Source organism: Martes martes, assembly GCF_963455335.1.
Source record: "Martes martes genome assembly, chromosome: 4".
NCBI lineage: Eukaryota > Metazoa > Chordata > Mammalia > Carnivora > Mustelidae > Martes > Martes martes.
The window spans coordinates 3034304-3047954 of record NC_137891.1 but is presented as its reverse complement, the minus strand read 5'-3'; the positions used below and the strand labels follow the sequence as shown (position 1 = coordinate 3047954).

At 53.6% G+C, this 13651-nt stretch overlaps 1 protein-coding gene across 7 annotated transcripts in view; it reads right to left on the bottom strand.

The window, feature by feature from the left end:
* Positions 1 to 13651, bottom strand: part of PTK2 (protein tyrosine kinase 2) — a 248074-nt gene that overhangs the window by 35018 nt on the left and 199405 nt on the right. For all 7 annotated transcript variants that reach the window (XM_080801823.1, XM_080801827.1, XM_080801826.1 and 4 more), the window contains one exon: positions 1491 to 1602. In XM_080801823.1, the coding sequence (XP_080657949.1) occupies positions 1491 to 1602 (112 nt within the window). The remainder of the gene's footprint in view (positions 1 to 1490; positions 1603 to 13651) is intronic.

Genomic DNA, 13651 nt, shown 5'->3' with positions numbered 1-13651 from the left:
GTGTGGTGCTCACGGCAAAGGCACGCGGCCCTCGACGCCTCCCTGACTCCCACAGGGGCCCCAACACAGGACCTCCCGCGGCCTTCACCACAGCCCCGGGGAGTAGGGATGTTAACACCCTCGTGGCGCAGCGAGGACAGTGAGGCTGGCACCAGGCAGGGGGACCGCCTGGTCATCAGAGGCCCTGTGAAGAGATCCACGTGGCCCCCAGGCCCGAGAAACCAGCTTGGAGAGTTCTCCCACCTCCCTGGCCTGGACCACTGACCCGTGCTCGACGGGCTCTTAGTTCTCTCAGTTTTCCGTGGGTAGCTAAGGGTTTATGGTTGTTGTTTACCCAGGAGACACAGAGGTGTACTGGTTTTGTCACTCACTCACTCAAAGGAACACCAGGTGACAGCTGGCGTGGCCCTCCTCCTCGGCGCCTCAGTGTTTCTAAGTGCTCAGGAGGCCGGACTGGGGAGCCCTTCACCTCTAAAATTCTGAAGAACCGTGTCTGTCACCTGTAGTCCCCTTAAATGTGTGATCATCTTTACTGTTCCACAGTTGGAAATACGGACCAAGAAAATACAAGCTTTCAGGCATCATTAAAAAAAAACAGGTACAAGATTTAAATAGTACTTTGTGCTAATAGGCCTCTGAACATTTTTCAAAAAGAAAACAAAGAACTGTCAGCTTCTTAATATATTTTTAGCTCAATTCGTAGGTAAAGCCTATTATCTATTTACATTCCAGAAAATGCCCTAAACTGGATTATTCATGGCAAGTAAGCGACTGTGTGGAAACACCACTCTGTCAAAAGCAAAAGTTGTGTAAAGAATTCCTAATCTCGTGAGGGCGTTTAGAGGCCAACCACGTCCAAATGAGCGACAGGAAGGCACTAGCCACGTCCCAGAGGCTGAACGTGTGGGGACAGTAGACAGGCAAGGCCTGGGGATGCTGCCAGCAGGTCTGAACTCCCAAGGGCAACGGGCCCGCAGCCCCCAAACCCAGAAGCCAGCCACAGACAGGAGACAGGAGGAGACTGTCTCTCGCCCAAACCCAACCCAAAAGGAATGGGGTTAAGTACAATTTGATTCACTTTAAAACAGAGCAAAATGTAAAGCATTGAGGGGGCTGGTTTTAGTCCGTCTGAGGTTCTCATCCTGACTCGATCCTTGGCAAGGCCCCTGACAAGCAACGAAGGACAACCCTCCTCCGCACCTGGTGCGCTCCCTGAAGTCTGGGGGTCAGGGGTGGGAGCCCAGGGGGAGGCTTTTAAGACCATATCTAATCTAAGGGCTTGAGCCAGAGCCCAGCCTACAGCTAATATGCAAATTGGGGAGTGAGTGCACGTGAGGATAGCATGCCCAGCAAAAGAGCAGGGGCAGGGGGGCTGCGAGCACCGTTCCTAGGACCACCTGACGCGTGGCCGTGTCCCCGCACACAGCAGCTGCCCACGCCACCCGCTGACAGGAGGAGCGATGCCGGAGCTGGGCAGGGGCCTTGGCTACCTTGGGTGGCGCTTCGTCGGACCCTCCGGAGTCCCAGGACACAGTGACCTGTCTTCTGGACTCCATCCTCATCCGCTCTTCCTGCTGAACCTTCTCCTCCTCCAGGATTGTGCTAGAGAGAGAACACATGGTTTATGGGGGGCTGCCGGCCACAGCGAGCACACGCCAGACCCCCCGCTTATCCGAGGAGCCCCCGCCCGCCAGCTAGAAGGTAGCACTAAGGAAAGGGAGAGCGGATCGCGTTTAACTGCACGCATGACTCTAGAATAGCCCCGGTCCCCAGGGCAAGCCCGTTCTCAGCACCGCTGTAAGGAAGAAAAGGACAGCGGGGAAGACGAGGAGAGCGCGGGGAAAATCAAAGACAGGCGGGGCGGGGGCGCGGGTAAGATGCCTGTACACCAAGGTGACTGAGCAGAACAGAACCTCCCCGGAGAAGTCCCAGACAAGGCTTTGTCAAGCACGGCCAAGTGACAGGACGGGCTCCTCACACGCACACGGGCCCCCAAGTCCTGTGATGTCAGCACCGCTGGGGGACAAATTTGCAATCCGGCCAATACTCCCCCTCCCCTGCTCACCACCGTCTCCCTAGCTTCCAGCCCGGCCAGTGCTCTGTGTCCCCGGGCTAACGAGCACTCAGGCAGCCCGGCTGCTGCTACTCACCGCCGCCCGCAGCGCACAGGCTACCTGCCGCTCCCCCCGCCCCCGGCCCGCGCTTCTCGGGGCTGCTGCGCCTCCTTAGCCTTGGCGGCCTGCCATCCCGCCAACCCCCGGAAGGCAGCGGAGTGGGCCCCCTGCCAACTCCCCCGACCCGGCCGCGGGACCCCAGAGGGGGGCGCTTGGCGGGCACCAGGTCCCCGCACCCCAGGTCCTCACCGCGGCCGCAGCTCTCTCCCGCGCCCGCAGCCCCCGCTCGGCCTCGGGGAATGACGCTCATTCAGGGCTTCGAGGCTGCGGGCGGAGCGCCGGCAATAACCACCCAGAATTACTCATGAAAGAGTGAGGTCAGCTGCAGCAGCCCCGTTCTAATCTGGGAATTTGCTCAACTGTTTGAGAAAGACATTCCTGGCGGGCTGGAGGCTGGAGCGGGCGGCTTCTCGCACGGGCGCGCTCCCGCCATCGCCCTGAAGTCGGGGGAGGACGGCAGATCACTTGGTGACTGCTCTGAGTCAGCAAACCCTCACTACGGACCTAAGGGTAGTTCTTTTCTTTTTTTCTTTTAAAGGCACGGCAGTGTTTTCCCGGGGATGCCGTGAGTGCTTTGAGAGGAAAGCTTTCACCCGAAAGATTCTACTTCCTCCTGAAAATATGATTCTGGTTTTCTTCGAGCGCCAGCTGGGCGAGCCCGGCTAAGAGAGGAGTCCGGCACCTTGACAAGTTTGGGAGTCGGGGTCACACTCCAGCCTGGCAAGGGGTGCGCCGAGCCAGCACTGCTGGGGACCGGGCCCCGGGGCCGGGGATGGGGACTCGAGTCACCGTGTAGCAGCGTCTGCTTGCCTTCTGCTCCCACTGGGCTGAGGGCTGCAACCCGACCGCCCACTCCCTCGCACCCAGAGTTCCTGCAGATGCCGGAGCACGGCCGTGTGCGCCAACCATGACAGGCGATCAGGGAGTGAGGCCACAAGCAGCAGGGTCCACCCAGCAAGAGCTGGCCCCAAACCTACTGCACTGTCACCAGGCAAGGACCCCAGGCCACCTTCTCTGAGACGGACACCGGGTGCAGGAGTCCTGGCCCGAGAGAGGAGGTGCCCCTGGGTAGTTTTTCTGCGCGCTGCTCTCATTACGGGCCCCTAAATAACAGACCCAGAATCCAAATTTCCAAACCTCTTATCATTTTAACGACCCAAAAATCCATGAAAATCAAGACAAGGAAAATCAAGGAATTTGTCTTTTTTTTCTCTCAACTTCTTAAATTAACTGAAGAACAGGCAAGCTCTGCGAAGGCCAAGTGTGACACGCTCTTTAACGCGACGGGGACCGCAGTCTAAGCAGGTCCCATTGAGGCAGCTTGTTTCACAAGGGCGGCTCCGCGAAACCGGCCACCCGGCCTTCAGGTGACTGTAGCTCGTGAAAACCCCCACAGGGTCCCACGAGGACCCTTGCCACAGGAGACCCTCTCGGGCTTTGTCCGCCCTGGCTCTCCCACCCGCCTTCCCTCTCCCCTGCTCTCCGACCTACAGAATTTACCGCCTAACCCCTTCCGGGCAGCCCTTCTGTCACAGAGCCACACGCGGCACTCCGATGCCCCATGGGTCGGACGCTGCCTGTGTTCCGCCACTGGCCGGCTGGGACCAGCTTCCCCGTTGGGTCACAGTGTGTGCACGTGACAGGCACCGCAACCTCTCTCCCCGAGCCTGCCCGCCGCGCCCCTAGCAGAACAGTGGTAATGAGGAGGGGAGTGCTTTGATCTCAGTACTTGGTTCTCACACCAAAAATAACACGTCAAAATGCTTCTGAGAAGCCGTCGTTTGCTGCTCAGAGCGGTCAGGAGTATCAATAACTCATAAAAGATCTGTTTTGACAGTGGGAGGACTAGGCCATAGACGGAGGCAGAAGGCACGGGGGGACATTTCTGAACTTGGCTCTTTAGAGCGGCTGGAGAACCCAGAGCAATAAACTAGAATGTGCAGAGGGTCAAGGAGGTCAAATTTAAACATACTTTCCCAAACTGCAAATATTTTTAGTAGCAATACATTCCATGTGAACGAGCCGGCTGCCTCATGGGCGCTGGCAACGAGCCGCCGTGCTTTCTCCCGGGACAGCGGTTTCTAGGTCTCAAGCTTACAAGTAGATGACCCGGTGCGAGCTGGGGCTTCTCCGTTACAGACGCGAGAACACGCGGCCACCCTGCGCCTGTCTTCACCCGCCAGGCCCACCGACTTAGGCGTGTGAGTGCGGAGAGCAGGGCTCGATGTAGTGTTTCCTCCCTTCCGCCTCCCTCGTGTCAACAGAGTCACCCAGGTCATGGACGCGGCGTACCAGGACGCAGAGCGGGCAGGGGCTGCTGACTGCGCTCTGGGCCTGCCGCCCCTCCCCGGGGAACTGCTCTCACGCCCTCCAGCAGCGAGCACGGAGAGGGCGGAGGAGATTTCCGTTCTGGAGCGACAAAGTGTGATTTCACTCCTGAGGTATTTTCATGGAGAGCAAGAAAGGGGTCTAAGAGGTTCCTCGTTCCCAGCACTGAGCTAAGACACAAAAACAAATCTTCAACCCAGACCAGCTTTAGATTGGAAAAGGGCAGTCGGTCCCGGGCGGCTGACATCGAGCCATCCAAGTTGCGGGCAACAGGTGAGAAGCTGCACGTCCGCCGAATTCGGTGGGGCAGGCCGTCCTGCCTATTGCAACGTGTTCGCTCATTCAGAGATGGGAATAACACTGTCCACTCTACCCATTGCTGGGGTGGAAAAGAAAGTATGTGGGGAAAAAACAGTAAAGCTTTGGAGTAAATGTTACTTAGTGGCGTACTTTTACCCAACCTTTCACCACCAGGAAAGAGGGATTTTCTCCATCTCAGTTCTGTAGTGTCTCCCCTGTGAGCGATGCACTACTGTTCTTTCCTCTGAAACTACAAACCATTTCTTCTTTTATATATGAGAAATACTCTTCGCTCATGGAACGTTTTCTTAAAAGACTGGACTTTAATCACCTGATCATCATAAAATCAGCCTCGGCTACTTAGGTGAACGTGGAAAACATCCAGAGAAAGAGCAGTGAGAAACTGGGACGGAAAAAAGTCCAGAGGGAAAGAGCTCGTTTTGGCAAGTTCACGGGAATACCAGTTTTGAAACATGATCTCTCATAATTACCCAACATTGCCTCACCACAAAGGAATGGAACTGACCTTTTAACAAAAAGCCCCGCCTGATATCTTTGCAGAAAACAAGTCTGGAGCCCTGAGATTCAGTTGCAGAGAGCATATCTGTGAAAGGCTGACCCACGGCTAAATACAAAACTGTACGGTTACAGCGAATGCCTCTGCTCTTTCTCCCTGACAAATGGGCAGAGCCGACCGGACGTCTAGTTTCATGGATGCACCAAGACTGCATTTCTCTTCGTGTATCTCATACTGCCGGAGATAAGGCACTTTTGTTTGGTTGTGGCATTGCCCATCTTAAAAAATTACTTTTAAAAAAATGTGAATCCTGCTAAAATCTTTCTTTAAAAATAGTGACTTCTTTCTATTTCTGGCAAGTCTGCATAGCAACTATTTGACAAACCCTCTTGCAGATAGCAACTATGGACAATGACGTAAGAAGCAACCCTTCTTATGACCGCACAGGAGAGAAACCCACAGAAGCTGGACCCTGAGCAGGGCTGGCATAAGTCCCATTTTTTGGGCGAGGGGTCCTGGAGAAATCCCCATTTTTTAATGGCCATTCGCCAGACAGCTGTCTGCAGTTTTATAAAATCTCCCCAAATCTCTAGCGGAACCTGGAGCCATGCATGCACAGGACAGGCTCCAAGCAGCCCAGCTAAGGTGAAGAGAACTGAATTGAGATGTGGGCTGGTGCCCACAGCATGGGGAGAGAATCTGTGCTTTGAGATCAGCCCCGTTAACTGCCTGCTAAAACAAACAAACCATTCTTCAGAGGAATCTAACTGAATCCAGAGTTTCCACAATCCATCATTCACAAATGTTCAGGACATAATCTAAAATTACCCAATATACAAATAAACATGAAAACATGATCTATTCTGATGAGGAAAAGACAATGTAAAGGAGGCGATTCCGAAGATGGCTCAGAAGTTAGAACTGGCAGGCAGGGGTTCGAAAAAGCTATTATATTCAAGGACATAAAGGAAAACCTGTTCATAACTAATGGAAAGATAGGAAATGTTAGTAAAGAAATAGGGACTTTAAGAAAGAGCCAAAGGAAAATTCTATAATGAAGATTCTATAATGAAAAGTACAGTGTCTGAAATAAAATCTCCACAGGATCGGATGACTGGTCGGATGGGGAGGACAAAACACTTAGGGAACCTGAAGACGAATCATCAGAATTATCCAATCTGAAGGACTTGGAGAAAAAGACTGGGGGGAGAAGAAAAAGAACAGGGACCTGAAGGACACAATCAAAAGGCTTAACAGACAAGGAGCTGGAATTGCAGAAGTGAGAAAACGGAGCAGAAGAACACCCGAGCAGGCGACAGGGAGAGACATACAGTTACAGGTTCAGGAGCGTCAGGGAACCCCAGGTATGATCAGCACAAAGAAAAGCACACCCAGCACATCCCAGCTAACCGCTGACACCCACAGACTAAGACAGAACCACACAAGCAGCCAGTATGGAACGACCAAGCACGGACGGAGGAACAACTCGAAGGGCCGTTGACTTCTTACTAGAAACAACAGAGGTCAGCGGAGAGCAGCTTTCAAGGCCCAAAAGAAGATACAGGACCACTGTGAAGTCAGAACTCTGTTCCAGGGAAATTAAGTTCAGTTGATTTTCAGGTAAGAACCCCCCAAGAATGAACGGGAAACGAACGGGATTCATTACCAATAGATGAACACGGAGAATCCTCAAGAAGTTCTCTGGGTGAATGGGAAATGGAACAGAAAAAGCCTCTTTAGGGAAGAATGAAGAACGTGTGGGATTCAAGATGGAAGACTGTTTCTTTACTTTCTGTAAAGGACTACTTAAAACACACACAAAAATCTTATTGTGTGAGGTTACTAACATAGACGAATGTGACCTCAGGAGAATAAAGGACTGAGGTGGTGGCCAGGGGACCTTCCCGGCTGCGAGAGCCTGGTGCACAGAAGCACAGGGCAGTCGGTGACTCTAAGCAGATGGGGACAAGTTAAGCAAGTGTGCCCTGGTCTCCAGAGCAGTCGAGAATGCAAAAGGTATTGCTAAATGCAGATTCGGGGCCTCGAGGGAGAAAGAGGTGTGGAAGGGAGGCGTCGGCATCCCAGGGCCAAACTCTCAGCCAGGCACGGATGGCCTGAGCACACCGTGCTTTTGGCTTCCCTCCCAGCTAGGCTGGGGGTGCAGGCTTATTTGTAAGTGGCAGGAAGCCAGTGTTTCTCCATCTGTGTCCTACGTCCCTCCACCCAGCCGCAGTTCCCTGTCCCTCAGGGACCTGAAGTCAAGGGGGAGCCATGCGCAGCCACTGGCCCTCGCTGCCCAGAGAGTAAGGGAGACCTTCGTGGCTGCTCCGCTCTCCCCTTACGTTTTTAGGGATAATAACCCTGGAGACAAAGCTCAGTGAAGGAGAAGGAAGAAGAGCTGCGGAGAAAACCCAGCTGGTCAGAGAAAGAGAACTGAAGGGAAGGGAATCTGGTGGCTACCGGGTGAGTCTGAGGGTTTCCGCCTGGGCTCCAATCACGAAGAGTAAATACCCGGCGACAGACAGGTCCACTTCATGTGGTCAGAGGCACCTCTTTACGGGCAGGACAGGTGATGGGAGGACAGTGTGAAGGCAAGTACAGGAGGCTGGGGTGGCCCGGTGGGGGCAGGGGGCGCATCCTGAGGCCGACACACAAGAAAGATCGCTGGTCTTGGAGGCAGGAGAAAGGGGCCCGGGGGCTTCTCTGTCAGCGGCACAATCCAGGGCAAGTTACACGACTTTTCTGAGCCTCAGGCTCCTTCAGTGAAAAGGGCAGTAATAACTCACTCTTAAAAACTGTTAATGATGTCGAACAAGGCAACACACACGAAAATGATGTGTGAAGCCACGTGAGTGCAAAGGATTAATTCTTCTGAAATGTATGTGTAAATTTCCCTGGAAATCCGTTCACACGAAACCAAACTGTGGGGATGTAACAATACGGACGCCCATGGAAAAGCCGCCAACACCTATGTGTGGGCGGGAGCCAGGGCCGGGTCAGAAGGATCCTCACGTCAACAGTTAAGACACAATTCCTAGTGGAAGGAATGCAGATGTTGTATCGAATTCCTATTAAATTTTAATTTACTATTTACTTTTAATTACTGGTAAGGCTAAGGACCAAAAAACCCACAAAACCCCACAAAAACCCTTGAAGTTCAGATGCCGTGAATGTTTTTTATAAGTTTTTACTTAAAGTCTCTAAAAATTAATATAAGTGATCTCTACAACCAACGAACATGACCCCGAGATCGAGAGCCGCATGCCCTTCTGACTGCGCCAGCCAGGCACCCCCAGGTGCCATGAACGTTTGAAGACGTCTGTAGGACTAACTGAGAAACCAATTCCTCTTCCAGATAGCATCTAGACCCAGCAGGCCAGCAAGGGGGAGGGAAATACTGGAATGATGACTAAGGAGGAATTCAGACACCACCTTTGAAAGGAATTTTGGAAGCAAATACAAAACCACCTAAAAAAATACACAGAGAAGCAGCACAAGTAACTCATACCATCAATCAAACCCAGAGCCTTTAATTCAGAGTCCACATATTGGGATAAATAAAGAATCAGAAAGGATTCAAAAGACTTGTACAAGATGCTCTTCACAGACTAAAAATTTAACATCTGTGTCTCCATAACGTGTCTATAAAATGTCTTTACATCTTGGTATCTGGACGATGGGAGCTAACACTTTTGAATTCAAATAACACTGTTTTTCTTTAGCAGCAACTGATAATGTTTCTGTACCCTAAGGCTGCCAGGTCCCTTCCGGATCTTTAGGAAAAGCTTCGTCGTTACCACTGCTAGAGCTGGAACCATGTGCACTGACCCCGAGTCACGTACATCACCTCATGTGGCCCTGAAAACCAGTCGGAGGGAGGGCTGTGGGATGCTGTGGGACCCTGTGGGACGCTGCTCCTACAGGGAGGCGAAGTCACCTGGTCCAGGTCACACAGATTTCTTTTCACATTTCTTTTTAAACTGTAACCTTCCCGACACAACACCCATAACTCTCAACAGAAGGCTGAATTCCTACCTCAAGTGCTGTCTGCACTTTCCCAGGTTACACGCCGCACCCCCCCACCCCCAAGGTGCTGGCAGCCTCATGGCCCAACCGAGACCAGTCTGTGTCCTGAGGGGCTCTGAAACTTCGGGGGAGGGTGGATGCTGAGATGTCATGTGAAAACATGCCACCAATCCGGGGCTGCAGCCGCTACAAGCTCCGTCCTAACCCAACAGATCTCCCAAAGGCCAGCTTTACTTGATAAAGTTAAAGAGCAAACACGATAATATTAACCCAACCGACAGACAAACAACCTCCTGCCCCCAGGGCCCACGCAGCAGACCCCACGCACACGTGCTGGCCTCCGTCACCGCGGCAGAGCCTCACGGACGCACCCACGACAGCTCCCTACTGTGCCGGGCACTCGGAGTGCCTACAGTGGCCGAGTACGGCACACTCAGGAGGTCACAACACGACACGAGGGAAATGGCAGCACGTCTGGCATGGGTGAGGACCTCTGTTACCTGTGCCAGACATGTTGCCATTTTCCTCCAGGGACTTTCTCCGCTTGATACACAAAACAAACGTAAGAAAACCAGCTCCAGAAATTCCTTAGGACACTGGGTTTTTTTCCTTCCTTCTTTTCTCTTTTTAGCTAAGCAGTAACAACGTGCTCACCGTCGCAATCACAAGACGGAGTACATAAGGACATCTAGCTGTGTCTTGGGTCCTGGCCCAGGGTGCGCCAGCCGACAGCTTGTCCTGGACTTGGGGGCTGCTGTGAGGTGCAGCTCTGGGACCTCAGGCGAGCGGCCTGAACTCAGAGTTTCAGTCTCCTCGTTTGAGAACGGATGGCGGTGCTACTACCTACATGTCCACGACGATGTGGGCGAAGCGTGTGGGGAAGCGTGTGGCACGGAAAGCACGCAGTGAGCGCTGGTTTTCCACATTGCAATAAGGCTGCCTATGGAGGGCAGAGACCAGCTATCACAAGGTCTTCCTGAAAAGCACAGTGGCAGAGACCAGCTCAAATCACGGAGCACCTTCCAAAGTGATACTTACTAGGTCGGTGTTCTTTAGAACAGAAACGTTCGGGTGAACTGTGACATTCTTCACCACTCATATTCTGTTCCCTAACCTTCATCCATGAACACAGAGAGCGCAGAAACAAGGAGTAATTTCCAAAGGTTTAAAAACCACCATGGTTGGAACAACCGCAGCTCTCATTCACTGCTGGGAGTGGAGCTGGGGTACCAGCTCTGGAAACCCAGCAGGCCCGACTGATGCTCCCCCCGGGCATGCCTGTGAGCTCCTGGAGACACAGCCAACCTCGGTTCCTGTAGCTACGTGCACCGAAAAGACACAGCAGGGGCTCTGACAGCTCCCAGTGGAAACAATCTAAATTCCCACCAGGTGGACGACTCAGCTATGGGATATTCACAGGCAGAACCCCACAGAGCCAGGAGAAAGACGTACAGTTATCTGATGCCGCGGATGACCTCAAAGCAAATGCTGAACGACATAAGCCATGAACAAAAGAGTGATGCCACTTACTGACAGCTCAAGAGCAGTCACCCTCGAAGGGCGAACAGTCAGGGGAAGGGGCACCTGGTGGGCTTCTGGAGCGACGGCAGGGCTGTTTTTGTGTCCTGCATACGGCTTACGCGCATGGGCCCCATTTGTGACAATCCAATGACCGGGCCACTTCTCGGCATATGTCCATGTTCACGTCTTTGTAGGTCAATACAAAGTTTTAAAAGTATGGTATAAACTTTAAATTGATGGTGCAATTAGTTCATTTCCCTCATTTGTCTAAAAAGGGTTTAAGAAAGCACACGTCAGCTTGACCTGCTTCCCCAGACTGAGGTGACAGGGACACCCCTCCTTGGCTCCTGGGAAACAGACGCCGCAAAAGGGCAAATACTGAAGCTGTTCACTGTCGCCTCCGTGGCACAGCATCTACCACAGAATTAACCGAATTAATCAGGGATTGAGTGATTTTTTTCATTCAAAAACCACCTGGGGCACTCTCACAACCTGTCAGTCCTCCAGGGCAAGCACGCCACGGCACACAGCGGGAGTCATTTTCCAGGGTGTTCCTATGGGGGGCCGCAGACACTCCCCGGCCACCCGCCCGCTCACCTCTTCGTGCTTCTCTGTGGATTCCCATCTATGAATAAGAGAGCGGGACGCGAAAAGGACAGAGGCTGGGGGTCACGGAGACCACCCATGGAGGTCTGACCCAAGGGCTGTCTGACTCGCTGCACAAGGCTCAACCCGAGAGCCACTTCTTGCAACTCACAGTGAGAGACAAACACGGCCCACAGATGCATGGGATCCCAGGGTGATCTGAGTCCATTCAAATTATTTTCTTTTAAATAGACATGGAGAATGGGATTCAGGAAACACTTTTTCACTAACCTGGGGTAAAGACTATCTAAAATTTATTTGTTAAGCAATCTTTGATATGGTAAAGATTTTGTAAAACTTAATAAAAGAATCTAATTACTATGACACACTGTTACACATAAATGTCCAAGCAAGGTATTACAGAGTTACATTTTACTGGCCTCTTTGGTAGCCATATTACACACGTTTAAAATGCCAAGTCAGACTCCATTTCTGATGGAAACAGAAAAACACGGAACAAACTCACGCTCCGTGGCCTTTGCTAACTGTGCAGAAGAGATATAGTCGTGTGTGTGTGTGTGTGTGCGTGTGCGCGAAATTGTTTTATTTGGTTCTAAAAATTCACCCTGGATAGTTTCTGGAACTACTTCAACCAAAGAAACAGTCCTTCAGTGAACACTGACGTGAGATCGCACCTACCAAGCCGTAACTCGAGCGGCCGTGGGACCCCACTGTGCACAGGCCCCTGGCCTGCGGGTGCGCGCGGCACCGAGGTGAGTATGACGATCCCTGCCCTCAAGGAGCCTCAGTCTAGTAGGGCTGAGACATACTAGACTGTGAGCTCCTCGAGGGCAGGAAAGGTGCTGTAGTCCTCTCGCCCCAGAGATCGGGCCCCAGGCTCAGCTCTCGTGCTGCTCACACTGTGGAACAGGCTGAACGTGGGTGCGGCCATCTGGGGCAGCACAGGGGGAGCATGCCAAGAAGAGCCGAGTGCTTGGGAGACGCCGAGGGCAGAGGTTCATTGGCCGTGGAACCGCGAAGGAGCCAGTGCTGAGAGCCGCCGAGAAAGAGGGGCCGGATTTCACCAGGAGGAGAAGGCGGCATTCCAGGCCCAGGCGGTTAATGTAGCCACAGCGTGAGAAAGGGGCGGGAACACGCCATCGGGCCGGATGGGAGGAGGACTCTGGTCTACTCTGGAAGCTTCCAGCCAACATGGGAGCCACTCATCCCAAGCGATGGGTGAGAAGATCAAGTAAGGCGCTGTGCCAGACGGATGGACGGTCCAGGCGGGGGAACAGGGGAGGGCGTGCCAGGCGGTGGTGAGGCGTTACGGCTCGCTCCGAGGTGGAGGTGGACGCAAAGGCCCCTCTGGAGCCTGTGGAAGGGGAGGGCCAGGGGCCACCGGAGGGAACAGACTGGCTTTAGCACGACCTTGATGCTCAGCAGCAACGCGACCACGGCTCTGGGCCTTGTGAGAACAGGCGGGACGGAAGCTGAAGACGGACCGAGGGGAGAGGGTAGGACTGAGGGGAGAGGGTAGCACGGCCCAGGAAGCAAACTGGGAGAAAGGAGGCGGCCCGGGCCGGACACGTTGGCCATACTCAGACCGTGGAGCAGCGGCAGGTTGGGGGAGAAAGGAGGCGTCTGGGAGGCAGGCAGATGGCACCAGTGTCAGAGAGGGGAGGCGTCTCAAGGGCAGAACCGGCCACATTCTGAAGAAAGATCAAGGAGGAACCAAGAAATGTAGGAGCAAAACATGAACTAAAGCGCGTTCCAAGTCCAGCTCCAGTAAGCGAGAGCGCGTGCCACTCGCTGTGCGGGGACGGAGAACCTGGAGACCCTTAGCTTGCAGAAAGTGGTCTAGAAACAGAGCAGAGTGGAAGGCAGAGCTGAGCTGTCTCCGGGGCCCGAGACGACGGGAGCGGGCGGGCGGGCAGGTGCGCGGCCCGGGACCCGAGAAGAGGCGCTGCTCACCGCGGGGTGAGGGACGCGGGCCCATCTCCGGGCTGCAAACGCTGGCGGCAGGACTGTGTGTGTTCACTGTGGAGTCCACAGAACCGAACGCAGAACCACGCGGGTGCTTAGCTGATAAGCCGGGACCGGGTGAAGCCTTTATACCTCTCCCCCCAGCCCTCTTCCTCCGAGGAACGCGCTCCTTGCCAGGCGCCCGGCCAGCAAGCAGAGCCGCCTCGGCAGCCGG